The sequence below is a fragment of the Manis javanica genome, chromosome 7 (assembly GCF_040802235.1).
Source record: "Manis javanica isolate MJ-LG chromosome 7, MJ_LKY, whole genome shotgun sequence".
In the NCBI taxonomy this organism is placed as follows: domain Eukaryota; kingdom Metazoa; phylum Chordata; class Mammalia; order Pholidota; family Manidae; genus Manis; species Manis javanica.
This window is the reverse complement of record NC_133162.1, coordinates 107,756,294-107,784,032: the sequence shown is the minus strand read 5'-3', so window position 1 is coordinate 107,784,032 and position 27,739 is coordinate 107,756,294. Positions and strand designations below refer to the sequence as shown.

The 27,739-nt window shown below is 36.4% G+C and overlaps 1 protein-coding gene across 1 annotated transcript in view; it reads right to left on the bottom strand.

The window, feature by feature from the left end:
• Nucleotides 1–25,095, bottom strand: part of HNMT (histamine N-methyltransferase) — a 35,753-nt gene extending 10,658 nt beyond the window's left edge. The window contains exons 1-5 of the mRNA XM_017663187.3: nucleotides 25,078–25,095; nucleotides 24,760–24,906; nucleotides 19,549–19,601; nucleotides 1,598–1,705; nucleotides 64–194 (exon numbers count right to left, since the gene is read on the bottom strand). Coding sequence (XP_017518676.1) covers nucleotides 64–194; nucleotides 1,598–1,705; nucleotides 19,549–19,601; nucleotides 24,760–24,896 — 429 coding nt within the window. The 5' untranslated portion in view covers nucleotides 24,897–24,906; nucleotides 25,078–25,095. The remainder of the gene's footprint in view (nucleotides 1–63; nucleotides 195–1,597; nucleotides 1,706–19,548; nucleotides 19,602–24,759; nucleotides 24,907–25,077) is intronic.
• Nucleotides 25,096–27,739: the final 2,644 nt, after the last annotated feature.

The following is a 27,739-nucleotide window of genomic DNA, read 5'->3' as shown; positions in this document are numbered from 1 at the left end:
TCTTCATACATTATTTCTTAAAAGTCTCCTTTCTGGAAGTGTAAAACAGTAAATATTTCTTACTTGAATCATATGAATAAAGTCCCACTTCTGAACTTCTTTTTTCTCCATCATTCTATTTTGATATTCAGATGATGTCTCCTTATGCCAAGCAAACTTTATGTTCTCGAGGTTTGATGTCTTGGCTACAAGCTCTAAAATATAGAGAAGAGGTGGCACACCATCAATTTTAATTGCAATTGAGGAACCGATTTCCATTTCAAATTTTAATGCAATCAATGTTATATACATAACAGATATAAAGCATATTTTTCTTTTTTATGTAGCTCCGGAAGACCATAGAGTTCATCCTGATTTTTTTCTAGTATTATATGAAATGAGACATAAAATAAAGAGTCAAAAAGAAATAATTATGAGAATGCTGATCAGACATAGGTTACATTTTCTTGGCATTAAGGGGGAGTCAACTGGTAAAGCTTATTAGTGGAAAGTTGATGTGAAATAGGTGATAGGATTCTGTAACCTAGGAGTCAGCAAACCATGGTCCAAGGTCCACATCTGGCCTACCACCTATTTTTAAATGGACCACAAGATAAAATAACATACTATTCTATTTCCTGACTGTTTTTCCTTCATAATTTTTTATTGAAGTATAGCTGGTAAACAATATTATATTGGTTTCAAGTATACAACATAGTGATTTATCTATATTATTAAATGCTTACTCCAACTAGTGTAGTTACAATCTGTCAAAAAAGAAAGATGTTACAGACTATTGACTATATTCTCTACGTACTTTCATCACTGTGACTAGTTTATATTATGATTGAGATTTTGAGCCTCTTTATTCCCTTCACCTATCACACCCACTCACCCCAACCCCTCCCCAATGTAACCACCAGTCACTTTTCAGGGTCTAGGAGTTTTTGCTATTTAATTCATTTTTGTTTTTATTTTGTCTTTTGTTTTCACATTTCACATACAAGGGAAATCATGCCTCTGTCTTTCATATCTGGTGCCATCACACTTTTAAATGGTTGAACACAGCCAAAAGAAGAATAATATTTTATAAGATTTGAAAATGACATAAAGTTCAAATTTTATTTACAAATAGAGTTTTATTGGAAATACCTATACTCATTAGTTTTGGTATCATCTATGGCTGCCTTTATGCTACAATGGTAGAGTTTATTAGTTGTGATACAAATCGTGTGGCCTTGTGAGTCTAAAATATTTACTATTTGGCCTTTTTCAGAAAAAAGTTTGCTGACTCCTGTTACAACCCATGAAACATAAGCTCTTTAAGGGGAAGGATTCTGTTTGAGTATTTCTGAATGAATTAGTGATTTTTGTTTCCAAACATTAACATCAAAAATAATAACTGATGACCGAGGATGGATGGAGAGTCAGTACAAATGGAGTCTAATTACTCACTGTTCATATTCTAAGATGTTTAGTCATGCCTGCCAAGAAAACAAAATAGCCTTACAAAGAACATAGCACCATAATTATGTTGTTAATATTTAAAAGGACAGGTTTGGGATGATAAGCCTTTTGAGACAGGGTGTGACACACAGCACCACAGGTCACAGTTAACCTTTGTACTTGGTGATTTGTTCAGCACTTGGTTCAATGACTTCATTGTTGATATGAGCTCCCGGGTATTGAGCTTGCACTTTAGAGAGAATTTGAAGATCAATTTCACCTAGAAGACAAGCATATGGAACAGATCATATCAGTCCACAAAGAAATGATTAAAAATAATTTGAGCTGGTTTATTATCTGTCCTGCTTTTACTAGGAAAGCCCAGAATAAAGACTAATACTCAACTGTTGTCCTGCCATAATGTCTATGAGGCAGAACAGTTGTGAGTAGGAATACTAATGTTATCTGAGAAGGGCTATGACTGATTTTCATTCACTCACAGAACGTTTATTTAACATCTGTTATCCTATTACATTAAATCTAAAATGTCATTGATTGAAGAACACAATCAACCCTTTTTTTTGTATCACTAAGTCAGAAAAAACATTGTCAATTATAATTTTAAGATTTCATCAACTGGAGATTATATCCCAGTTTTAAAGATATTAAAATATGAAAAAAAATTCACTTTAGAATTGATAAACTAGGCTAGGCTAGAAGCATACAGAAAAACATGTCAGATACAAAATATGTCAAATACAAAAGGAGATACAAAAATATGTCAGACACCTGCCTCAAAAACATCATGGTGTAGTGGAAGAGAAAGACATGGAAAGAACTCTGGCTGAGTTTGGCCAAAGTGTGAAGAGGGAAGGAGAAAGTGAGGGATAGGGTAAGAGGAGAGGTCAGAGAGATGGAAAGTTTCATGGAAGGAGATCACTCCTGAGCTCTATGTCACAGAGTAAATGGAAGGTAGCCCAGAGACTTCTGGGGGAAATGAGCAACTGCAACTACAGAGGACAGGAAGGCTGAGAGATGAAGTTAGGAAGCAAAACAGTATCTGTGGAACAACCAGCAAGAGTTTTGCAATATTAGGCAAGGCAGGGCCTCCAAGAAAGAAGTGATCACAGATAAATGGAGAGGAGATTATGGCAGAATAGATATTTATTCATTAATTTATTCACCAACTATTAACTGGTTGTTTACTATGTGCCAGGCACTGTACAAGGCTCTAGCAAATGATGGTAAGAAAAACACACAGATACTTCTCTGATGAAACTTTAGCCTGAAAGTGACTAAATGAGACAGATGTTGGTGAGCTACAGGCTTGAGTTCCAAACCTGTCTTCTCCACTTACTAGGTGTATTTGACCTTTGGCAGTTTGCTTTATTTCTGCAAGCTTTATTTTCCTCATCAGAAAAATAGTCATAATAATAGCATGTAATTTATTGGTTATGAGGGTTAAATGAGGTAATGCCTATAAAGCACAGTGCAAAATAGAGTTGGTGCCCAATAAATGCTAGCTATTCATTATTTTTGTTGTCAGAGTCCTCACTGAGTCCCTGTCTTTAAAATATTTCTTCTCTCCCTGTTGCTGATGTCTCTGTCTTAAATTTCACACATTTATACTCTTAGGTTATAATTTTGACCTTCATTAAAATAGACCTCTGTGTTAGCAAGATTAGCAATGAAAATGATGTTGGTCTTTAACATTTTGTTATAAATGACATGAACAGAACCTTTCCAAGGTTAGATATGGCAGGCAGCAAAGACATGAGTCATAAAACTGGGAGATCTGGAAGGAAGGAGATGAGGAAGATAAATCAGCAACAAAAGGTGCTAGACTCAAAGAAGAGGGCAGCCTGATGGAACAGAGAGAGCCCCATAAATGGGAGTAACAGGAATGGGAGCTGGGGGGCTGGGGGAGGAGTGAGAAGAAAGGTGAGAAGGAGAGTGAAGGAACCGGAATGACAGCGTTCTCTAGAGCGGCCCCACCAGCAAGGAACCTTTTATTTTTTCCTGAATAATTCTAGCTGCCATTGATTGGCCACCGACTGCTTGTGAAAGACTGTGCTAGGCTCTTTGCTTGGAACATCTCACTTAGTTCAAGGGTATCTTGAACTCCACAATGTTATTCCCAACCAGATAAAGTGATTTGGGTTACTTGATATTTGGTGTAGTTAATATTAATCATTATTTGATGTAAATATGTTTAAAGTTTAAGGCACATTTGTCTCTAAAATGTTTGTTCTTCTAACTACTTCATGCTAAGAAATGGGAGGATACCAAATTCTAAAAGGACATAAGGTTTTTTTTTTCTTTTTTTCCTTCTCTACAGTAACTATTTTTGAAGGATAAAAAATAGCTAAGGTAAAAGGCTGATGAGAAAAACTGTGAGTTAATGAGAAGTAGATTCCAGCTTCCCTGAGACAGAAGCCAAAAGTTCTGTTATTGTCTCTGTCAGCCTGGCCATGTATGTTAAACTAAAAAATCATCAATTCTGAGGATCCCAAATCCAGCATTCTGAAACTCAGTTAAAATGCAGTAATGTATCCACTGTGGCTTGATGAGCTCTTCCTCTCCTAATGGACCCCAATATTTTAGATCTGCTCAAATGGCAGCATGTATCTAGCACACCTCCAGGGCATGTTCCTATCTTGTTACTTTCCCAGCCAGCAGAATGTTCTCCCACAGTCAGTGCCAGCCAGCGTTCCCTCCTAGGATAGTGGTGGAGGACATGATGTTAGAATTGACACTGAAATGTGGAAACCGTAGGGTCATATAACAGCCTCTAGAGTGTGAGCCCATGGGCAGACATGAACCATCCATGCATTCACCACTGGATCCCTAGGAGCAATTTGTAAACAAGAGGAGATAATGAATCGATTTCCTCAGGAGTTAACACATAAAATCCACTTCCACCTTCCCAAGCCAGGTGACCGTGCCTCCTGCTGGACAGGGAGAGTCCCAGTTTATGCTCACTGTGCTGGTGTCCCATCTCGTTTTGTTTCTTATCCCACACTTTTTTACTGTTAGCAAACTATTATTAGAAATTTATTTTTGAAAAGATTTTTTAAGAACTATTTAATAAATTGACCACTATAATAAAAATTTGTTCAATAAATAAATATTTCAAAGACTATAATTTTAATTTTTACCTTCTCCCTCCAACTCTCACTTTTAAAAGTATCCTGCAGTGGGCTGTGCTCATAAGGCACTTATTTTCTTTGCTATGTTTGTTATTTATAATAGATTCTAATAGATTCTAGTGTTTCTTATTGTAAGAGTCAGAGAGAGAGAGAGAGAGGTCTCTCATAAGATAATATATTCCTTGGTCTCATAGTATCTCTCAGAAATAGGATACATGCATTTAAAAAAATAATTTATATGAACCTCTTCTTCCACAAAAGGAGAGGCAACAGAGAGGTAATAGCATCACAGCCTGATCTAAGCACTTAGCATTTAGTTATAATATTTCTTGAACATCACCTATATATACTCTTACTGTCCATCCAAGTTTTGCTCCTTCCTTCACCCTCCTTATCGGCCCATCTGCAAAATTTCCTGTGAAATGTTTGTTTATTTTCTCTTTTCTATCCCACTAGCAGTACTGGTGTTCAAGTCCAAATTTTCTTTCTCTTGGAATAAATATTGCAATAATATCCTGAAAATTCAGCCCATTTCTGCTGAACTTTGTCTCCCTTAAAGCAGTCACCACAACAAACATCTAAAACCCTGAGCTAAGCAAGCCCATCACTTTTCTGCTTAAAATCTGGTGATTAATCAACTGGATAAAGTCCAAGCTCTTTAAATGAACAAAGACCACTCTTCCTGCTTTCTTATCCTCATCTGAAAGCCCTGCATTTCTTCCATTTCCACCCTTCCCTCTTCCCATTGACCCCCACATACACCATGCACTTCCATGCTTTCTGTCCTTTGCTCATGATTTCTTCTCTTCCAGGAATAATCTGCCCTCACTTCCTCACTCCATCTAACTCCTACCCATCTTGAACTCTTCCACACATGACTAATTATCTTGGTAGTCTTTCCCACAAAGCCTGGAAGTAGCATCAGAATCCTTCAGCCAGAAACTATCCATCAATTGACTGGAGCTGACACAGATAAAGCCTTCTTGTGTTCACTGATCTAAATTATTGCTTTACTTCTCTTGTTTTATTCACTAGAAAAGGCTTGATTCCAATGAGTTTGTTAAGAAGTGTCAAGGACTCTAAAATGCTACATTGAACATCCAGACAGGTTTGATCATCAATCACTGAAAAGCATGTGAGAGGTTATCAGACCCTAAAGTACCATGAGCCAGCAATAAAAGAGACTGAAACAAAAAAAGGGAAGGAGACCATTGGTTCTTTCTCAACTGAATCCTTCTGAGTAGAAGCCATAACATTATGAATGTGTTTCAGTACCAGACATTAAGCACCCTATAAATACTTTTAGAGAACACACAAGCCAAACTAATGTGCCGAGAGATTAGAGGAAAGTAAACTAGAAATGAAGCAGTTAGATAATTCAGAAATTTCTCAGCGAATTCAGGGTAAATGAAAGGAATGCAGATGCCAGCAGCCTACTTTTATTGTGAAGCCTCCTGGGAATCTTAATTATGAGAGCCGGAAAATAGCATTTAAGGGGAAGAAGGCAATATGTGTTCATGTCAGAGTCAGTCTCCTTTCATGTAAGACCTCTCCTAATTCTGACATTTGTAAATCACTTATTTTTGACATCCAAGCCTTTAGATACATGAACTCCAACAATTATTTGGGTTAAGTAAAGCCTTATGTGGTTCCCCCTAAAGTTTTAGAACAAAATATGCAAAGTTTCCTATGACAAATGGAAAAATTATAATGATTAAACAATTCTATTCCAATACACCATCTTCCTATCTATTCTAATATTTTACTTTTCCCTTTCTTTTTTTCCTTTTTGATGACTAACAAAGCAAATGAATAATTTTGGTGTCTGTGCCATCTTATAATGATATAACTGCTCTTAGTTAATCAATATGTAGAGCTTGAGCAAAGTCAGGAGAATCCAAACATGTCAGAATGTTGCAGTATTTCATGTCAACATACAGTATTTAGAAAAACATACACCAAATTACAATCAGTGGTTATCTCAGGGTGGTTGAATTATAGGTTATTTTTTATTCTCTCTTTTTGCTTATCTGTTATTTAAGATGTTTCTACAAGAGTTTAATTGAATTAGTTTTGAAATGACCATTTCCCCATTTCAAAATCCTTTCCTTTACCATCCAACCAAAAAAAAATTGTCTCTGCTCTAGAATAGGTGTAAGTCTGAATTGATGCTGGCTATTACTTTATGTGTAAATGACTATCCTGAGGCATCTATAGCCAAATATGGAACAATTCACATCACCAACAATTTGGCACTTAGCCTATTGTATTATTTGAACTCTCCACAATAATTTACCTTTTAAGGTTTAAACATCTTCACCATTTTAAGTTTCTAATTAAACATCTTTAAAGAAGGTATCCTTCATAATAAAAGAAATTGCTTTCTCACATATTAGATGCATAGATTTGATTTATAAGGCTCACCTGCATTTTACTAAATGTTAGTACAGTGAAGATATGACCATAACTTAGATCATGCATGTCTTTACCTGGTGACTTAAAGGATTGGTCTTCTGAGTTGGAAACTTTCTCTTTTGGTTGAGTGCCCCAGTAGGTAAGAAGCTAACTTGAAACTTATTGCATAAAAATATGGATAGGCAGGTGGACAATGATAGATGTATGAATATATGGTGAGACTGACAGCTACTGGTAAAACAGCTACTTGGATGACTAGAAGAAAAATGTATGTAGTAAAGAAGGGAGGCACGATATGAAAAAGTTTTCTTGGGCATGTGCTGTGCTACAGAAGCATGTTTACAGAGCAGGATGTGAAGATGGGCTAGACTGCAATCCCTAGCCAAAGACCTGCCGAGCTGCCCTCAGCTGACACACTGTGAAAACCTATTCTTCGGCCACGTCTTTAAGTTGAGCATACATTTCCCATCGCATTATTGGATGTACATGTCTGCCCTCTGAGATCCATTTTTATAAATTCTTACTCTGTGGTTTTGGGTTCCCTGTGGCACTGCCTCTAGGAGGCACCCATTTTGTCTGTGTACATTTCAGGTAGACAGAAAGTGAAAGTCTTACATGCTATGTTTCATCTACCTTAAACTGTCTGGTTGTTATTATAAAATAATAACCCTCATTTGTTACTATTTGGAGACAGAAAATATAACCTCATGGCATGAGTGTTGAAATATCAAATCTTTTATTAATCTCATAATAATTGTAATTAACTCACATCAGACCTAGCTAAATGGCCCTGTTCTTTCATTATTCCCAACAGATTTCCACATAGCTTTAGTGGGATACTGAAACTATTTCTTGATTTCATTTTTTTATCCATAAAAGGGGAAATATAACTCACATTCATTCCTTATACCATAGTGTAACATTTTTTCCAGCTTTATTGAGATGTAGTTGACATATAACATTGTGTAAATTGAAGGTGTACAAGGTGATGATTTGATACATATGTATATTGTGAAATGACCACCACAGTAAAGTTAGTTAACACATTCATCACCTCACAAACTACTACTTTTTGTTGTGGTGGTGAGAATATTTAAGACTTAATTTCTTAGCAACTCTCAAATGTATAACCTAGTTTTGTTAAATGTTGTCACCACACTGTACATTAGATCCCCAAAACATTCATCTTACAACTGGATATTTGTACCATTGACCAATATCTCCTCCTTTCCCCTACCCCTCAATCCCTAGTAACCACCAGTCTACTGTTTCTATGAGTTTGGTTTTTTTAAATTTCACATGTAAGTGAGATCATGTAGTTTTGTTTTTTCTCTTATTTCACTTGCCCTCAAGGTTCATCTGTCTTTCACAAATGGCAGGATTTTCTTCCTTTCTATGGCTTAATAATATTCATATACACATATATATACTATATATACATATATATATATACTGTATATACAGTATATATATATCTATATACATGCACATACTATATATGTACATATATACACACACACTCACATATATAGTATATATGTATTTCACCCATGGATAGTCACTTAGCTTGTTTCCATGCCTTGGCTATTATTAATTATGCTGCACTGAACATGGGTGCAGGTATTTCTTTGAGATAGTGGTTTCGTTTTCTCTGGGTATATACCCAAATGTGGGATTGGTATATCATGTGGTAGTTCTATTTCTAGATTTTTTGAGGCAACTCCATACTGTTTTCCATAGTGGCTGCACTGCTGTAACTTATTTTTAAAATTCATTTTGTAGATTTCTTTAGTTTCATCTTCCTATGTCAAACAATCTTTAATCATAAAATCAGGCAACTGGTTAATATAATTAATTTACTCAAAAACTTAGTTGCAGTAATTATTTGTTGTTCAGATTTTGGGATAACAGAAAGAAAGCACCAAAAATTAATGATCAAAGCCAGGGACTAGTTTAGAAATTTTGTATGCTATAATGCTTTTCTTTTAATCCTGCATCTACTAAGGATCAATAATATGCCAGGAAATGTCCGAAGTATTGGGTTTATGGAGGTATATTTTTCAAAAGTTAATAGGCACATTAAAAGTTGATCAAACTCATTAATATATATCAGAGAGATGACAATTAAATGCCAATAAGATACCACTTTATGCTTATTGGACTGGCAAAAAAATCGGAAAGCTAGAGAATGCCAGATACTTCCAGAGATATGCAGATACAGAAAATTTCACTGAAACTGGCCAGAATGTAGACTGATGGCAACCATTATGGAAACTGATTAGGCAATACCTACTGAAATAAAATATACCCACAACCCAGGAGTTCTGGGATTGGAATATACATAATCTAAAAAAATTTTCACACAAGTCTATAAGAGGATAGTGTACCACAAAATTCACTACAGCTTTCCTTGCCCTGAAAGTGGGTTGGAGGCAACCTGTAGGAAAGAAAAATTATAGTGGATGCACAATACTAAATATTCTACACCAGCCAGAATCCATAGATTAGATGTGTATCTAAGAATATAGGTGCACTTTCAGAGTACAGTAGTGAAGATAAGCATGGAAATGTGCAATATAGATCATACAAAACATATAATAGAAGAAAAAAATGTACAGATGGTAATGGGAGTCATGTAATACATTCAGTGTGATAAATTAAAATACCATGACAGCATTCTCTACAAATAAACAATGAAGGTATGTTGCCATAGTAAGGGAAGAGGAGAGAGTGAGCCCAGGGCAGAGAGCAGAGAAGACTTTTATGGGGAGATAACCCTTGGGCTAGTCTGTGTGTCCTTCTGTTAGCTCACTTTCAGGCTTTGAATCACTTATTTTAGATGGACCCTAAAACTCATAATTATAAGCAATTGGGCAGGTTCTGCATGATATTTATGGTTGAGGTTTTATGATATGAGGGAAAGTATTGGGCTTTAGGGTACACCTTGTAGCTCTATGTATTACCGGATGATATGCATTTTAAATCATCTGAGCTTCAAAATATCTGAAACTCAGAGTCTTCATTTTTAAATGAAGACCCACAAAGTTGTTAGGAGAATAAAATGTGATAACACATATGATGTGCCTAGTAATGTCCCTGGAAAATCATAGGTCTTTAACAAAGCTTTGTTCTTCTATGATTCCTCCTCTATAATATATAATACATAGGCAGTTCATATTATTACAGTATATAAAGGAGGGACTCTTTTATTGGAGAATACTGATCAGTGAAATTTGAGGCTGTCTGGTCACAAATTACTTCAAAAGTTAATTAATTTTATTTTAATCAAAATTGTTTTCTATTAGTCTAGTTTGTGATTTTTTTTTTCTAATCTGTTTACTCCTGTGTGATTTTCTATCAAACAGAATAGGCTGATTTTTTATTTGGAAAGTTAAATGAAAACTAAATTTGAAAATTTTTCTTCCTTACAAATCTCTTTCCTTTGTACCACCCTGTCCCTCAAATCAGCCGTAACTATAGAATGACCTCCTATGTCTCCTTTCTGGGCTGTATTGAGTGTTTCACTTAATTTCACAGTTAGATATTTTTGTGGTTCTAATATCTTGCTTTCATATAAGTCATATTTTAAATGCATCATACCTACATTTATAGAGGACATATAATTGAAACCCCTGAAAGTGGAACTTATAAAATTCAAAGACAAGGAAAAGGGGAGAACCTCATCTTCTAGACAAGGAAAGCTCTTTTCTCCATTCTTGAATTTCAAGGATTTATTTAATGAGACAGCAGAGGAATATTCTATTTTCACTTGAAATCCAAGGTAATTTGATTAAAAATGGAAGAAAAATACAAAAAAGGAAAAGATAGAAGCTATAGAGAGACAAACTGAACTCAAATTTAGTATTCACCAGAATTATCTTATGCAAATTTGTTAATATCTCTGCCCCTTAAATTGTGTATCTGTAAATTAGGTATAATACAGTCTAAGCTACAGGGTCGTTGTAAAGGTTGGCAGTATTATATGGTGATAATTAACCAAAGTTTAATAAATTGAAGCTATTATGCACTAATTCAGCAAATATTTTTGAGCTCTTACTAAGCCAAGATCAAATCACTGGAGATACAGCCCTGAATAAAACATCCAACTTTTATGGATGGAATAAGTCCCATAGAGAAAAATCAAGGCAGGAAGAAGGAGGGAAAGCCATGGAGGTGGGCTTGGCGATTTTCAGTTGGATGGTCAAGTACCCTTCATGGAAAAGGTGACAATTAAGAGAAGTTTGAAGGAGACTGGGAATGAGGGAAATAAGAATTGCCTTTCTAAACGGGCAGCTCCATAATAAAATGACAACTCGGGAAGACCCTCATCATGTATTTGTGTTGTCTGGCTTGTTCTTTGAACTGAACCTGCATCACATGAAACACAAATTCCAGCTTGTGAATCCTGGGGCTTCCCAAATGAGAAAATCTGCAGGTCAAAAAAATGCAGGATTAAAGACTGTGGAGACACCCCTGCCATTTGATTTCTGTCTATTCTTGCTTCATTTCTCATATCAAAACACATGTGAGTTCTTCAGATTATCAGCAGGAAAAATTTTATTCTATTACATGTTGTATTAAGATTATTATCTTCCTTGTTCCCTCTACTAGAGTATCAGGCACACACAAAAAATTGTTTCTAGGGAGAAAAATTGCCCAGATAACTCTATTCTTAGTGATGAAAAATAATTTTGGCTATGGGCTTGCAACCAGAGCAAGACAATCTGATTTCTCACTGCAGTACAAAAGATAGAAGATTCTTGACAGACAAGATCACTTTTCTCTCTCTCTTTCCCCTGGGTGCCTCAGTACTGAGGAAGTTCTATCAGTATGGAAAGATGAGAGTAGAATATTAAAATAGCTGTAGGGTCTTGGGAAGGGGATATAAATATAAATTCTAAGTCAAAAGGGTATTGCCATTTGCTTCCATGCGTCTTCTGGCTTTTGGCCCAGGAACAATACACCTGACTGCTTTGCAACTGCAGCAGGCCTAAGAAAAGCCATGCTACCAAAATGTTCCATGAAATATAAACTTAGAGAAATGCCCCAAGGAGTGCTGAATGCAAAGCAGAGAGATACTTGATAAGCTACTCCTAAAAGACTGAATTTTGCCTTAGTTTTTAATTTATAAATTTTAAACATGTAGATAATGACAACTGCTTCAGTACATACATGGAAAAAGGTAAATTCTTTACATAAAATATTGTAATGTTCACAAGTTATATTGTTATCTTTAATGAAGTGCTAACCTTCTTTTACCTTCCTCTTACCCAAAGCCAGGATTCATTAAAATGAAAGTCCTTGAACTGGCACAGGTAGTCCAAGAGAGTCATGTAGCTGGTGTGATTTCAACAATATCAGTGCCCACGTGCTTGTCCTCCCCCACCCACACACCCCCACCACTGCCTCAAATAACCATAACGATCTCTCATGTGCGCTTCATTCATTCCATCAGCCTGCCATGTTCCTAGTAGTTAAACACAAATGTTGCTGGGGAAAATATAAGTCATGTATACCCTAGTGTGAGTAGAGTCTTGAGGGCCTGCTGTCCTCGTAAAATGAGAAGCAAGAAATAATTAACCGAAAACAGAATAGACAGCGGACAACCACCATTCTTTTAATCAACATCACCGTCGCCCGCATCCTGATGGCTAACATGTTCTCAAATCATGCATGGGAGAATCTCTGGGCTCTGAAGGAAAGCTCTGCTAAGTGACAACACAAGTGCAGTTCTTCAAGTATTTGTACAGATATAATTCTATTATCAGTGAGTCAGAAACGGCCAGAGGATAATCGTCGTGAAGTCGCGTATTGCCCCAGGACTGTGAGCATCAGCCTGGTAGCTGACGTTGCTGTCAGGCATCAGTGCCTCTGCTCTTTACCGTCAGCTCTCATCAGCCATGCCATTAAAGTTTTAACTGGGTTTATTTTTCCTGTCCTTTTCCTTTACTAGCTGTGGTATAAATACTCCAGAAAAACTGAGACATAGACAAAGGTACAAAGTAGAAAATAAAACAAATGTCTATCTCACTACTAGAGACAACAGAAGTTAACATTTTGGTTTATGTCCCCCTGAACTCTTTTTTTTTTAAGCAAATGATTTTCCTTTAGCCCACTTAGGTGAGATTATTATGTATGGATTATTTTGATTGTCTCACTTGAGAGTTAAACCATGAATATATCAAAATTTATTTGAATGTGTTATTTGTGGTGGCAACACTGTATACTCTAAATTGGATATGTGGAAAAGTTGATTTAATTATTATCGTCTATACATATAAGTAAAACAAAGTATAGATTTCTACAAACATAGAAATGTATACATTTATTTGTGGAAATATATAAAACATAGTTACCTATGTAAATATTTTTTTACATATAGTTTTATATATAATCTGTTGGTATATAGTTTGTTTTAAATTTTTTGTTGTTATGAAGAGACTGACAACAAACCATGAATTTTTTGGTTAAAATCTTGATTTTTTTACAGTTAATTCAAGAGCCAGAATTTATAGTTAGAATGAGACCCTTGATCTTTGGTGACATACAAAATGAAGAAAAAAATCAGGCCTGAGGACAAGGGTACAAGCTTCTGGGAAAGAATGCAGCTGAATGCCAGGAGCACATTCTTAGAGGTCTCCTTCTCAGAGGCAAGCCCAATCCAGTGCTGGAGCCCTTGGAGAGGGGCAGGGGTACAGGGTGCAGGACAGGGCATGTCCAGGGGGTCAGGAGGAGGAGCTGTGGTATGACAACAGAGAAACGGCTATTCACCGACTATGTCAGTATTTTTACAATCAGCATGACCAGGCGTTTGCATACTAGAGGAATATCAGAACTGTTCTTGATACATAATGCCATGTTACTGTCAGGAAAATTTCACTTCACTTGTACATGGAAGCTTCCACATCACTGTAACCTCACGTGGGCTTTGTTCTCAATAGAAATTTGAACTTTTCTTCAAATTATTAATTATTATCTTATATTTGTATTAAATATGTTATTAGCTAAAGAATCAAATCTGTTTTCATCATTTCTATCAGATTGTTAATAGACAAAGGTACAGAAGGCCCTGGGCATGGACCCCAATCTCTATAACCCCTAACCCCCCTGTGGCATATATTAGTGGGTTCAACGTCTGTAAAATGAGGTGACAGTAGACTCCCTACACCAGGGTCTTATGAGTGTGTATGGTAGATCGTAGAGTGGTATGTGATAATGTATGTCAAATGGAAGCCTATTCACTAAATAAGAGACCACATCCCAAATTGGCACAAAAACTGGCAAGATACAAATTTGTCCTTCAGCAAAGTTACAGATAACCACATGCCAAGGACTTTCAAGTACACTGTAAATAATCAAAACTTAATGAATGAAAAACATTCAAATGTTAACAAAATGGAATGTGGATCTGCCATATTGCTTTTTACCTGTATTAGGCCATTACTGCCTTCTTATTAATTCTAAAGCCATACAACTGAGTTGATTTGCTTTTCTAAGTATAAAGTAATTTAATCTGCAAATAATGGTAGTGTCATTTTCGCTTTGGTCATTATCCCCGTTTCCTGTTTCAAGCCTTATTGAATTAGCCAAAACAATTTTGTTTTCTCTGGTTTTAATGACAGTGGCTCCAGTGTTGTAACATTATGCTCTGTTCTCTCAAATCAGTAATGTTTCTGTCTTTAACAATACCTCCCTGTTCACTGCAAGTTTGAAACACAGTGAGGCATTTTAGTAAAATTACATATGGAGAGTAGTTTTACTTTTTTTAATAACATAGTTAGAAATGCCTTTAACAATATTTTATATCTGAGGCCCCAAACTATGGTTACCCAAAGTGGGCAGTCTTAAATCCTGTAAATTAGTGAATCACTAGAGTCCACATCCTTCTGAGAATGGTATAGCTGTGAGCATGTTGTCCACATGTGAAATAGTTCTTGCCCATTTCAAGTTATAAGCAATTAGAGTTATGAATCAAAAATTATCTGCATGTCTATAAGTCCCATTTAAATTCCACTTCTTCAGTGTAGCCAAACATGGTGTTAGCCACACCACTCTGGAGAAATACCTACCTCTTTCTTTAAGGTTACTCATAAAACCATGGATTTCCTGGACTGAAAGCATATTTAATGGCCAGATACCCAAGAAATCAGTGCCTGAGTCCCTTCTGTAACATGCCTGAGAAGTGTCTCACCAACCTATGCCAGCACGCTTAGAGCAATAGATAACACATTATCTCCCAAGATGAGTGCTTACATTGCTAGACATGTTTGATCATGAAATAAATTCTAATACTGAACCAAGAAATCTGTCTTTCAACCACTGGCCCTTTGGGGGCAAATATTCTGTAGTTTGGTCAATAGGAAGTATCTGATGATGGCAATAAGCACATCCAAATTCCTTTTTTCGGGGCAGAATATCCCCCCATTCTGTATATTTTCCCATCATTCCTAATTTGTTGATACAGCCTGTTGCTTACTCTGGCCACTGGGAAACAGGAACCTTTGCCTCCTATCATCTCTCCTGGATACTAAACTAGACATATAGGCCCTTCCAGTTACTGCCCTAATTATGTTTGTTCCACTTCTACCCAGCTAGCCTAGAAAATTAAAGTTCAATGTTACTTTCACATGTCATTTATGAATGGAGACAAAACTAATAGCTTGATAAGATTAGACTCCCAAATAACTGGTCATTACTAAGTACCTAATCAATTCTTTGCCAAGACAATAATTCACGTCTGTTTACTACGGTTTGTTGGACAACAGTAAAGTCAGGAGACCTGGGTTTGGTTCTGCCTTGATGATTCTCAGGTTTCTTATGTGTAGAATGAGGTGTTGATGGTCTCTAAACTCTCTTCTACTTGTTAACCTCTGTAGGAATGCTGTTGTCTCTATGACGCTTTTCTTTAGTTATAAAACCACCTCACTGCTCTCAATATATGTCAGCAAAATTATTACCAAAAACTATTAGGAGAGGGTTCATACCTACTGTTTTTCATACATGAGTTGCTTTAGTGAATTAAAAATTACCTATAAACATATATAATGTTATGTATGTTACGAGAGTCGAATCAGTGCAGAATAGGTTAATAAAAATAGAAGTAGAAAGCTGGATAAAATGAGATTATTTGAATTATAGTCCAGTCTCACACTTGTAAAACTTTCTGGCACTTGAACATAAGAACTGAACAATGCAGCAGATAAAATGATTATCCTTTAGGCAGAACCCAGAGCAAGAACACATTGCCCATTACTGCCTTCTGGAACATTTTTCTAGGCATAAATATATGCACTGTAAATTAATATCATTCTCCTTTGCCAAAAAGAATATGGTTTTCTTTCTCTCCATATACTTTCTAGCATTAGGACAACACTCATTATAAGTTGAATAATAAGCTCCATTAGCGGCTTCATTTGGGGAAGCATCAGTGTTGAGGATGGACCAAAAAGCATATTCTATGAGATTTAGAATATAATACATTTGTCTCAATATCTAAAAACAACTGCTGAAGTGAACATGAAATGAGTACTTTGAGACCTTGAATAAAGCCAATCCCAGCGGCTTTGTGTTTCATTAAAGCACAAACTCATACACATGTCCACACACAACTTTGTGCTTCCCAGTTTGGGTGCTCTACAAGCTACATGGTCTGTATTTCTGTTCATTCATGATTTATTTTTCTCCTGATTTTCTCTCTTCGCTTTTTTTAAATGGGAGGGATTCACATAATATCTATGTCATACATTTTCCTTACATTAAACATATAATTTGTGGATAACAGCACTGCTTATCAGTTGTAGACTATTGATGTGGTAGGTTACTCAAAGATAACATCAAAAAGTTTGCCATCGAATTTCCTTTCTTTTGAACAGCTGCAAGCTCTAACTTGACTTCTAAACTGAATTGCCAAGCAACCCTTTTTCAAAAACCTTGCATTCTCTCTTAAACTGTGGAATCTCTCTCTATACAATCACCAAACCTCTATAGGAGAGAAGCAGACCACAAGAAGTGTGCATCTAGAACCCCTGCCCATGTTTCTGAAAAGAAAACTGAATAGGCCACCAAAGAGTATGAGCATTAAATGATGATATAAAAGCAGCAATTTTATTAACGGAGATTTTTAGTGTGTTTATTTTCTTTTTTAATATGTGTTTTCATCATGGTGCAGAAAAGTGGTAGCACCAAGTCTCAATACAGAGAAAATATTTGCACCAAAGATATGCAGAAAATGATCTGCAGATGTCTAGGCAAATAAGAAGAGAACATCAGGAAAGTGTGACCAGAGACCTGTAAGCTGAGAATGAGGTAGAATCCCGTAAGATGCATTATGACAGCTGAACACAAGGTACCAGACAGAACCAGTAGCCTTTTTTCACCAGGGATTCAGTGACTAACTTGGAAGGATACCCAAGGCACAGAGTGATGCAGAACTCTCCAGCACACTGTACATGGGGGAAGACCATTCCTCTAAGACAAGGATAGGAAGTTCCTAGTGTATAGTAATATTTTGTTTTGCACATTGCTTACAGTTTGGCAATGACAGGCTATCAGAGAAGCATTTCCTAAATAGTATGTGAGCAATCAAACTAACTGAATAGGGTGTTTTCTCCCCCAAAACACTGCTCTTTCATGCCAGGGACATCAGGACCTAGAGATTTTAAATGAATTACTTTTGATTTCATATACCTTACCTAAGCAGTGAAAGCTAAGTATCTATAGCTTGGAATCTCTTGGCATTCTTACATTTCTGATCAATTTTGTAAGAAGTGCGGCCTTCAGGGGCTCCCGTATTCTCCCCAAGGCAGACCGTGTTAGTAATAGTGTCAGGGCTCAGTCTGAAGGACTCCAGGGTCGCTCCCTTTGTTTTGGTAAGTTCTCAGTATTAGCTCCTGTGTGTACCCTTATGTAAAGAATCACTGCAAGGGCCAAATGTTCCTTTCTCTACATAGCTTATAAGCATCTGGATAAATTTACATTAGAAATTCAATTAACTTTACCTTAAAGGGTCAATTAACTTGGCCATGATAGAGATTTGTTTTTAATTACTTTTCTTTGTAGGACTTCTCTTCTTGTCCAAGCACAAATGACACTATCAAATGATAGTCTTATTGCCTGCTGGTTGCCTGAAAAATCATAGGCAAAACACACTGAAACTGATTGTCTTGGTTAAATGAATTCACTTGTATAATCCTTAGGACTTAAAGTATCAGTAAGCAGTAATAGAGTATTTTAGCTTAAAACTATTAAGATCATTCATGACAATATCCTTCGTTATTTATACTTGTTGGTTTATATTTGTCAAAAATGATTTTAAAAAGTAAATTTATTTTGAGTGAGTCCTTATTATATTATATCATAGTGCATTTCAAGTGGAGAAATGATTTTATAAAATCTACCTATCCTATACCATTAGAGGGCTCTTGGTCATCTTTGTGTTAATAATTGGCCAAAATTTGTTTCATTCACATCACAGTTACCACTTGACACTGTGTAACCAGGTGTAATATAGTAATATACTACTTGTTACCAAGCAATTAACACTAGTAGGCCATCACTCCATCAAAAAAATAAAATATGTGGCTGTTAAAAAATAATATATTTGCTCAGATCTCCAGATGTCTAGCAACTTAAAATCAGGAGGTTGATATGAGGCAATGCTTGCAGATGAATCTTTCTGTTTTATTTTTGAGAAGGGACCAGCCTGTACCTTACAGAAGTACTTAAAATGTGCTTGTCACATTATAAACATCTATATAATTCTCACTACAGTCCTAGAGATATAATTCACTGTTCCCAGTATGCTGATGAGCAAACTAAAGCTTATATTTCAGCCAAGGTCATTTAGTTTATTAATGGCAGAGTCAGAAACTACACCCACATTAATCTGCCTTTCCAGACTCCCTATTTCCCCCTAGAATAAAAGCACTGACTCTAATGATAGTAACACCATGAAATGCTTATAAGAAGGTTTGGGAATGTGCTGAATGCTTAGAGGGCAGCTTTGGAACTCATTCAAAGGCAAAGAATGGTTTTGACTAGTGTAACTCAAAGAGTGGGGCCAAGAGCATATGAGTTACTAGGTCATTAAGAATTTTTTGTCTCTTAGTGATACTTCCTCAGTGAAGAAGGCTGTGCATTGATTTAGCTTCCAAGGCATGCTTTGTATCTCCTCCTGGACCAATAACAGTTTGCAGTCCAGCAACCATACTTTAAATGGAACAAACTTAAGGAATGTCTTATGAAAATTTCCTTTTGTGTGAACAGTTAAATCATTTTGGATAAAAGTTATCTTCAAAATATATACTGTATGTTTTTCCATTTATAAGAAAAATAAGAATGCCACATCTTATCCACATTTCAGACAGTAATAAAGGCTGGCATCCTGAATACTGCATATCTAAAGGGCATTAATCTTAGTTGAAGTGGCATTGCTCTTGGTAATTTTAATAAGCTAATCTCTTCCAAAAGCAAAGCAATGTAGCTTTCTTAAAGAATGAACAATATTGCCACCAACAGCATGGTGTAGAGTGAAATACAAAATTGAAAAATATGTTCTTACCTGCACCTCCACCAACACTTAGAATCTTAATTTCTGATTTTGTATTTCCAATCCTGAAAAAAAAATTTTTTTATGTTGTTTAAGAAAAGGTGCTAGGTGCTTTGTAAAATCTAGTTATCAAGCCTATTTGGAGAAAACAGACTGAAATTACAGTGAACAAAAACTAGGCCAACATGAAAGGTCCCAATAATTTCAGTAGTTATGATGCTATCTTTAGAAATCTGTAGAAATACAGATTCCATTCACTAACAGTCTTGAACTGGGAGACTTTTAAAAACAGCACTGTAAACATCACAGAAGAAGGAAATACTATTGTTTAGAGATTGTTTGGAGAATAGGACAGAAAAGCGTGCCTTTGAATCTGGTGATATAATAAGCCCTTCGTTATAGATGGGGAAAAGGTTATATGCTATCTGACTTCTTTCCTTCCTTCTTGCAAACTTCCTTCTAATGAACAAATGTTTATTAAACATTTATTATGTGCCTATCTTAGCCATTGGGAATATAAAAATAAATAAGACACTACTTTGCACACAAGTGAAAATGTGGGATAACTAAGCCCAGTATTATGGCTCTAGTATTAGAAATAAAGTCGAATTGATGGGCTGGGAAGTAACCTTAGGACGTGCTTTAGAGGGGAGGGAATCAGAAAAAAGTAGGAGTGCACCATGACTGCTAAGTTTCCAGCCTGGATGACTGGGTACAGTGTGGTACCCAAAAGGAAGCTGGGTAATACAGTTTGAGGCAAGTTTATGTTTTGTCAGCATTTTTTAATATAAAATCTTAATTCAATAGACATTTGGATATGCAAGATTTAAGCTCGGTGGGAGTGAGATCAGAGTCAATGATATATTCTGGAGAAATATTGTAATTAGTGGTCCAGAGTAGGAGAGTTGATTCCATCACCCAAGCACATTACGAAGAATCAGATGAGCAATGCCAACTTTTAAAAGTCATTGGATTATGGGAACATACAAGGAGACTGAAAGGAAAACAGTGAAGCTCAGAGATGGTAGGAGAGTTAGAGAAAGAGAAAGCCGTCAGTGGTGTCAAAGGCAGCAGAACATACCAATAAAATGAAAAAGAGAATCAGGGCCCACTGAATTTGGCAATATGAATACCTTTGATCATAGTTCCAAAAGAAGGTTGAGAGCAGAAGTCAGATGACAGTGGGATTAAAAGTGAACTAGAGGAAGAAAAGTATCTAGAGATTGTTGAAGTATCATGGGGGAAAGAGTGAATGCTAGGGGGAAACAGGAACTGAAAGAATGGTGTTTGTGCTTTGGCCTTTCTTTTGGCTGAAGTGAAAGAGCATTCATAATAGGATGGAGACAGGTTGAAGCAAGGTTCTTAAGGAAAATGGAAAGGACAGAATCAAGGACACTGATGGATGAGTTGCCTTATTAGATGAGTTCTAATTATATTTCCACTCATAATCAGGAGTCTTAATACACCTGTCCGTATCTCTGCTCTTAGGTAATTCTTAAAATGCTTTTATCTGTGGGGAGTGCAGAATCTACAGAGCAGAGCACCCAGGTTGAAATCCCAGCCTACTAATATGTTATCTTGAGCAAATTATTTAATTTCTCTGAATCTTTATTATCCATGAAATAGGATAATAACCACCTGCCTCACAGAATTGTAATAGTAGTATCTAATTTATGGAGGTGTTATGAGAATTAAATGATTTAATTCATGTAACTCTTTTAGAAATGTGTCTACACATGACAGGCACTCAACATATATTAGAAATTATTATTATCCCTGGCACAGCTAAGTGATTTACATGAATTAACTCACCTAATCCTCACAAATCTTCTGTGAGTTATATACTATTACCCCATTTCATATATTATAATAACTAATAATTATTGGAAAACTTACAGGTTTTTTTAGCAAGGATCTAAATGCATTACATTAACTATAACAACAAACTTTACCAATTATAGCTATGCATGCTCCCCGCCTGACCTTTCAGATAGGGGGTTGAAGAACTCCTCCCTGGGAAGTAGACCATCTTGGCGAATAAACTCATACAAATTGACATCTGAGAATCTCCCAGCAAACAGCTGAGTCTATATCCAATTGCTTCAGTGAGCCACCTACCCAACAAACTCTTCCTTTACGTAAACAAAGAGGATCTGAACATCTTTTTAGTGCCTCATTATTTGATTGGATGAACAGTCAAGACTCATATCATGTTGGAGAACTCCCCTAACATTAGAGAGAGAGACCAAAAGAAACAGAGAAAGGAAACTCATAAGAAACATGCAGACAGCAGAGGAAAATTTTAGAATAGACATTAGTAAGATATTACATCTGTGATAAGATGCTATAAAAAAAAGAACATTCTTAGAAATTAAAAGTATAATAGCAAAATATTAATAGGAGGGTTGAAAGATCAAATTGAAAAAACTGGAAATATGAGAAAATTAGAGAATGAGTTTGGGAAGTCTGGTGTTGGATGGTAGAAGTTCCAGAAAGAATTAAAAAAAAAAGAGGGCAAGGATAACTAAACAATACCAAAATTTTCCTGAAATGAAAGATCTGAATTTCAATTGAAATATCACACGAGTAACCACAAAAATGTGTGGAAAAGAACCACACAGCAACTCATTATCTGAATATTTCAGAATGCTAAACAGAAAATCCTTAAAGCTTCTAAGTAGGGAAAACAAAACAACAAAAATAAAAAGGTCACAAGTTAAAGATGAGGAATTTGAATGGCATTAGATTTCTTGACATAAGCTCTAGTTACTAGAACACAATGGAAAAATACCTTTAAATTTCCGATAGAAAATCAATTCAGCATAGAGTTTTACACCCAAACTATCTAACAAAGATGAGCATAGAGTAAAGGCATTTTTAAATACACGAAGTCTCAAGAAGTTCACGTTCCATGCACTCTTTCTTGGGAAGCTCTTAAGGGATTAGCTGAAGAGAAAAAATAATAATAATAATGGCATGAGATTCAGATTCAGGGAGTCTAATACTGGAGAGAGAAGAGACTTTCTAGAAGATGAAATAGATTCCCATAGCAATAATTGTATAGCAGGCCAAGAGCAAATTACCAGACTTGGAAAAAAGAACAGAACTCAGGAAAATATGTTCCCATGGGGAAAGATTAACAGATGATTTGATCTATTTGAATAAATTAAGACAGATTAATACTTCTGCTTGGGATGTAAATAGTGACTAAAATCAAAACAATAGTTAACTCTAGGAAAAACAAGAAGTTGTAATGAAAGAAAACATAATTGTATAACACATTGTTCAAATATGAATAGTATGTTCAAAGGCAAAATGATACAATAGGAAAAACAAGAAGGTGTAATGAAAGAAAACATAATTGTATAACACATTGTTCAAATATGAATAGTATGTTCAAAGGCAAAATGATACAATAGTCAAATTATTTAACCAAAAAGCTTGACATAAATATATTTACATGACAGGGGAGGAAATGTACATATTTATTTAGCTCTTTTATTATGGTAAAATTAAGAAAGAAAGGAATACAGTGTTATTTGGAGTTAGGAAAGAAAATTTCATAAGAAACAACTAAATGATTTCAGTGTCGAAAGTGGTTGCTTCTAGAGAGTAAGAGTCTGGGATTGGAGTGGGTAGAGCAAGAAACTGGTACTTTTGCTGGTATTGTGATAAGCTTTTTAGAACCATTTGACTTTTTTAAAAAATTGTAGAAAGAAAAATTAAACAGTTTGTTGCCTACTAACAACTTATAAACAATTTTAAGCAGCAATTCAAATGGTACATTAGCTAATTCTCATTCCAAACAAAAGTTTTTTTTTAACAAATGGTACTTTGGTTTGGATCATTATTAATTATATAATACCACTAATGCAAATTTAGTTATGCCTTCAAAAGTTCTTCAATAGTACAAATTCTATATGTACTATTTCCAATTAGACTGGATACACCTTCAAGAGAGCAGTCAACATCCATTATGTCATATCTACCCATGGTGCCTCTTTAAACTAAAGTGACTGGCTGAAGAAAACCAAGGATCTGGTTAAGCTACAGATATGAACAGTTTAGTACTACTAGAGAACTCAGAAATTAACTCATTAACTTTAATTTTGGAAATTAGCAAAAAGACCCGAAAGAGTATATTTGAATTAGTTCCCAGATTACAAATTGTATTTGTTGTCTGCTTTGAGTTTTGCATCATATTTTATCATTTATTTTTAATATATTATATAGTGTTCTATTTTTTAATAAAAACACATTTAAAAGCTGAACCATGAAAAATAGAAAGGGAAACAGAAATTCCATACACATTCAACAATGTCTGCTCTAGTGAGGCAGAGGTACTGTCCTGCTGAAAGAATTTCAGGCCTATAATAGAGAAACAGAGCACAAGATAAAATATCAGTTTCCTTTGCTGTTGCAAATTGGTTCCACAGTCAGTCATTTCTTCCCAGTTTTCCATCATTATTTCCTGAAACAGAGTAAGTTACAGCCATCCACCCCGAGATAGGTAATTTGATTATCTTTAGCATGTGGAATCTGTTACTCTCATAATGCTTATCAGCTCTGGCACAAATTGAACACATTAATCACCAAAAAAGAGGAGTCTGTGAGAAGGATAGGAGCTAGTGACTTTCACTGATAATGGGAAAATGCCTTTTTTTTCTTTTGTATGGCCACATTGCTAATATTAAGTTGAAAGGAAAAGACAAATTTTTTTCGAGTGATAACTGTAATAATGGATGGATAAGGAAAATGAATTTAAATGGATATTAGGAGAACTGAGAGGCATCCACCCAATACTCAGAGGCAAATAGTATTTGGCAATTATTTCTGTTTGATTTTAATGAAAAGAATACTGAATTCTCTGTTTGGGTACTTTTTTTGAAATGTAAAATTTGGAGGAGGGCTGAAAAATCAGAGCTCAAAGATTTAAGGTTTTTCCCAAATGAATATGGATATGTGCCTTCAAATGGTTAACACTTATCTCCATGCAGCTGGAAATACTGCAGGAATCGGAGCCTTTGAGTGTTCAAAGCAAACGTCTAAGGAAAGCAACACAGGAGAAGAGGTGCAGGGGGGCGAGGAGAGCCGAGGGGCTCTGCTATCAGTAACTCGTTCTTATCCCCGCACCCCGCCTGCCGGGTTGAGCTCGACCCATCTGTCACTGCACAGGACCAGCCCAGCCTTGTCCCTTCAACAAAAAACATCCTTTTTTGTTACCTTGCTATTACGTCTGGCAGCTTGTTGTCCATGAATTCCTGCATGCACTGGTGCTCCGTGGAATTGTCGAGAAACCTCCGAAAAGATTCAATATATCTGCTGTGGTCAGAAAACAAGCTCCTCATGGAAGATGCCATATTTGGTTTTCTGAGGGAAAAGAGGGAGGGAAAGCAGGCTTAACTTCCTCTCCCTTCTCTTGCCAGTTCCTTCTTTATGCCCTCACCCCCACCAATTTCTATCCAAAAAAAAAAAAAAAAAGGTGGCTTTGAATTTAAAATGCCCGAAAGGCAAAGCTCATTACTAAGTCAGTATTTGTACCGGACTTTGCACTGCTACTTTAATCCCTGCACAGTTTTTTTATAAGAAGCCTAGGTAATGAATCCACTCCTAAATCTTGTTTTGAAACTCCTGAAGTTTAGAAAGTTGTTAAAACAGATTACATTCTAATCACTTCCTGTTTTTTTTATTAGCAGCTGCCGGGAGCAAGTTCCACGTGGGGAAAGTGGCTGTTTAAGAGCCAAAGGCAACAAGTACCAGAATAGACCAGTTACACGCAGAACCACTTACAGAAACCAGCAGCTGCTGAAGCCTTTGACAAAGTACTGTCACAACTGACCTGCTTTCTGTGGGAGAGCTTCTTGCCTCACATCCCACAACTCTTGAACTTTAAGTTCATCTGCTCCATTTCTTCAAATGCTGGTTAATTTGTTATGATTAAGGAAGTTTGTTTAGAATGAACCCTCAGGCAAGAATCAGAGCACTACTAGCTTAGAAGGTCTGAGAAGCCTGTGAGCGGCTCCGGCGGGTGGGTGGCTGAGGAAGGAGTCTTCCAGCAGGAATGCAGGACACAGATCAAAGCCTAGTGTGTAGGAAGCCTTCCCTAAGTACTTCTGAACTGTGATCAGAGATAACTGGGGTGCATGAGCCTTCCGACACCCAGAGGTATCACCCCTCAGAAGTCCCAAAGCACTAGAACATCTATATGCTGGGCCTTTCACCTGAGTAGTGGACTGTAGGAAGGCCACCCTTCATCCAGCATGGGATGTCAGTGGTATCCAATTTATGGAGGAGTTATGAGAATTACACGAGTTAGCTCATGTACATCTCTTAGAAATGTGTCCACCTAAATACTGCCTTCCTCTGATTCTGTTCCAAAACTACCCTCTTAAAGTATTTAGCACACTCCCAAACCCTCCTGTATGAACATTTCAAGTTCTTACTACTCTGAGAGCCAATGCTTTTTGTCTAAGGGAGAAGGAAGTCTGGAAAGGCAGATGGATGTGGGTGTAGTTTCCGCGTCTGCCACTAGGGGACTGTGTGATCCCACCTGAAACAAGTTTCAGTTTGCACATCAGTATAATGGGAACAATGAATTAACCTTTGTTAGGGTTTTAGTAGATGGTAGAGATAACATTTATAAAGTGCTTAGCATATTATTGTTTCTGAGGTACAGGCTGATGCTTTCTGCAGAAATAAAAACATTGTCATTGTATTTATGGCTACTGAAAAATGAGTTTCATATTGTCACATGTCATAAAATACTACTACTCTTTGAAATTTTTTTCAAACATTTAAAAATAATAAAGGTTTTCCCACAAAAACTGAACAGTCAAAAAATGTAAGAGTTATTCTTAGCTAATGTGCTGCACAGATAGGTGCTGGGCTGGACTGAGGCCCTAGGTGGCAGGCAGCTTTTTTAGCTCCAGGGCCTCCATTCCCACCCGGCTCACCTCTCGCCTCTATCCAGCCAGCCTCACCCTTCTCAGACTGCCTCTCAGGAAGCTCTCTGTTCTTCTTTTCCCATTTTTCACTCTTCTCTCAATTCATATCATTCATTCATGTATGTCTACTGACCAAATATTTAAGTAAGGGTCTACTGTGTGCTACTCTGCTAAGAAATATCCCTGACCTTATCTTCAAAAGCTCCCACTAAAACCTACCTTTAATTAAGACCCATTCTTCACCTGAGACCATCAACTGCCTCACCCAAGTTCTTTCCACGATTCTATAAGCTGCTTTTCCAAAAATGAGTCCCAAGGTTGAGAATTTACAAAGTACTGTATTTAATAGCATTATCTAGATATTCATAATGCACATTAACATATTAAAGGTTCATGAAACCTCTGTCATGTTGGGGGGTGGGATTTTCTCTACCCCTCGAGGTTCTTCGGCTGATCTGGGTCAGGCTGACGTGAGACAGAGTAACAGGAAGAAAAGCTGAGGGGCAATTACACATATACAGTGAATCCACAGGCATGAGATTCCATAGACAGTGTTAAAAAGGGTTTAAAAACAAAATTCAGTCAGGTACATTTGAAGATCTAATTCTTAACCCATTCATGAATTGGGCAGTATCCCATCTAGCAAGTAAAAAAATGCTCCAAAGAGTTGACAGTTGTATAGACAGGAGGATGGGACAAAAAGTGATTCACAAAAGAAGCAATTAAGGACTGTTTCCAGTAAGGTCCCCAGGCCCTTAGGAGGAGCAGTGGGGGCTTATGCAGATAAGCTGACTGGGAAGCTCCAAACTGAATGGTTTAAAATCAGTTCTGCAACTGCAGCTAGGCTGGGCATGAAGCCCCAGTTTGGTGACTTAGACCAGGAGAAGGGACCCCATTGCTGAGCATGTGCCTTTCTTTGAATACCTAACGTAACTGCAGTTTCAACCTCCTCCAGAAATGTAGTCAGGAATTTTCCCCTCAGGATAGTTAAGATGATGCCAAATATGTGCTCTCTATCCCCTGAAAGGCATCCACCTAATAAAACCCTTTTGACCCCAGATAAAGGTGACCTCACCCGAAATCATCCTCTTTTGTATTTATGACATCCTTATACTGCCATTCAAATCCTCTTCCTTTCTGTTGCTAGAGGGGGTGTTGCCTGATTCATGAATTGCTCAGTACAGCCAATTAGATATTCAAATTTACTTGGATGAATTTTGTTTTTTAACAACTGTCAGGGAGAGTGAGGTATATATGTC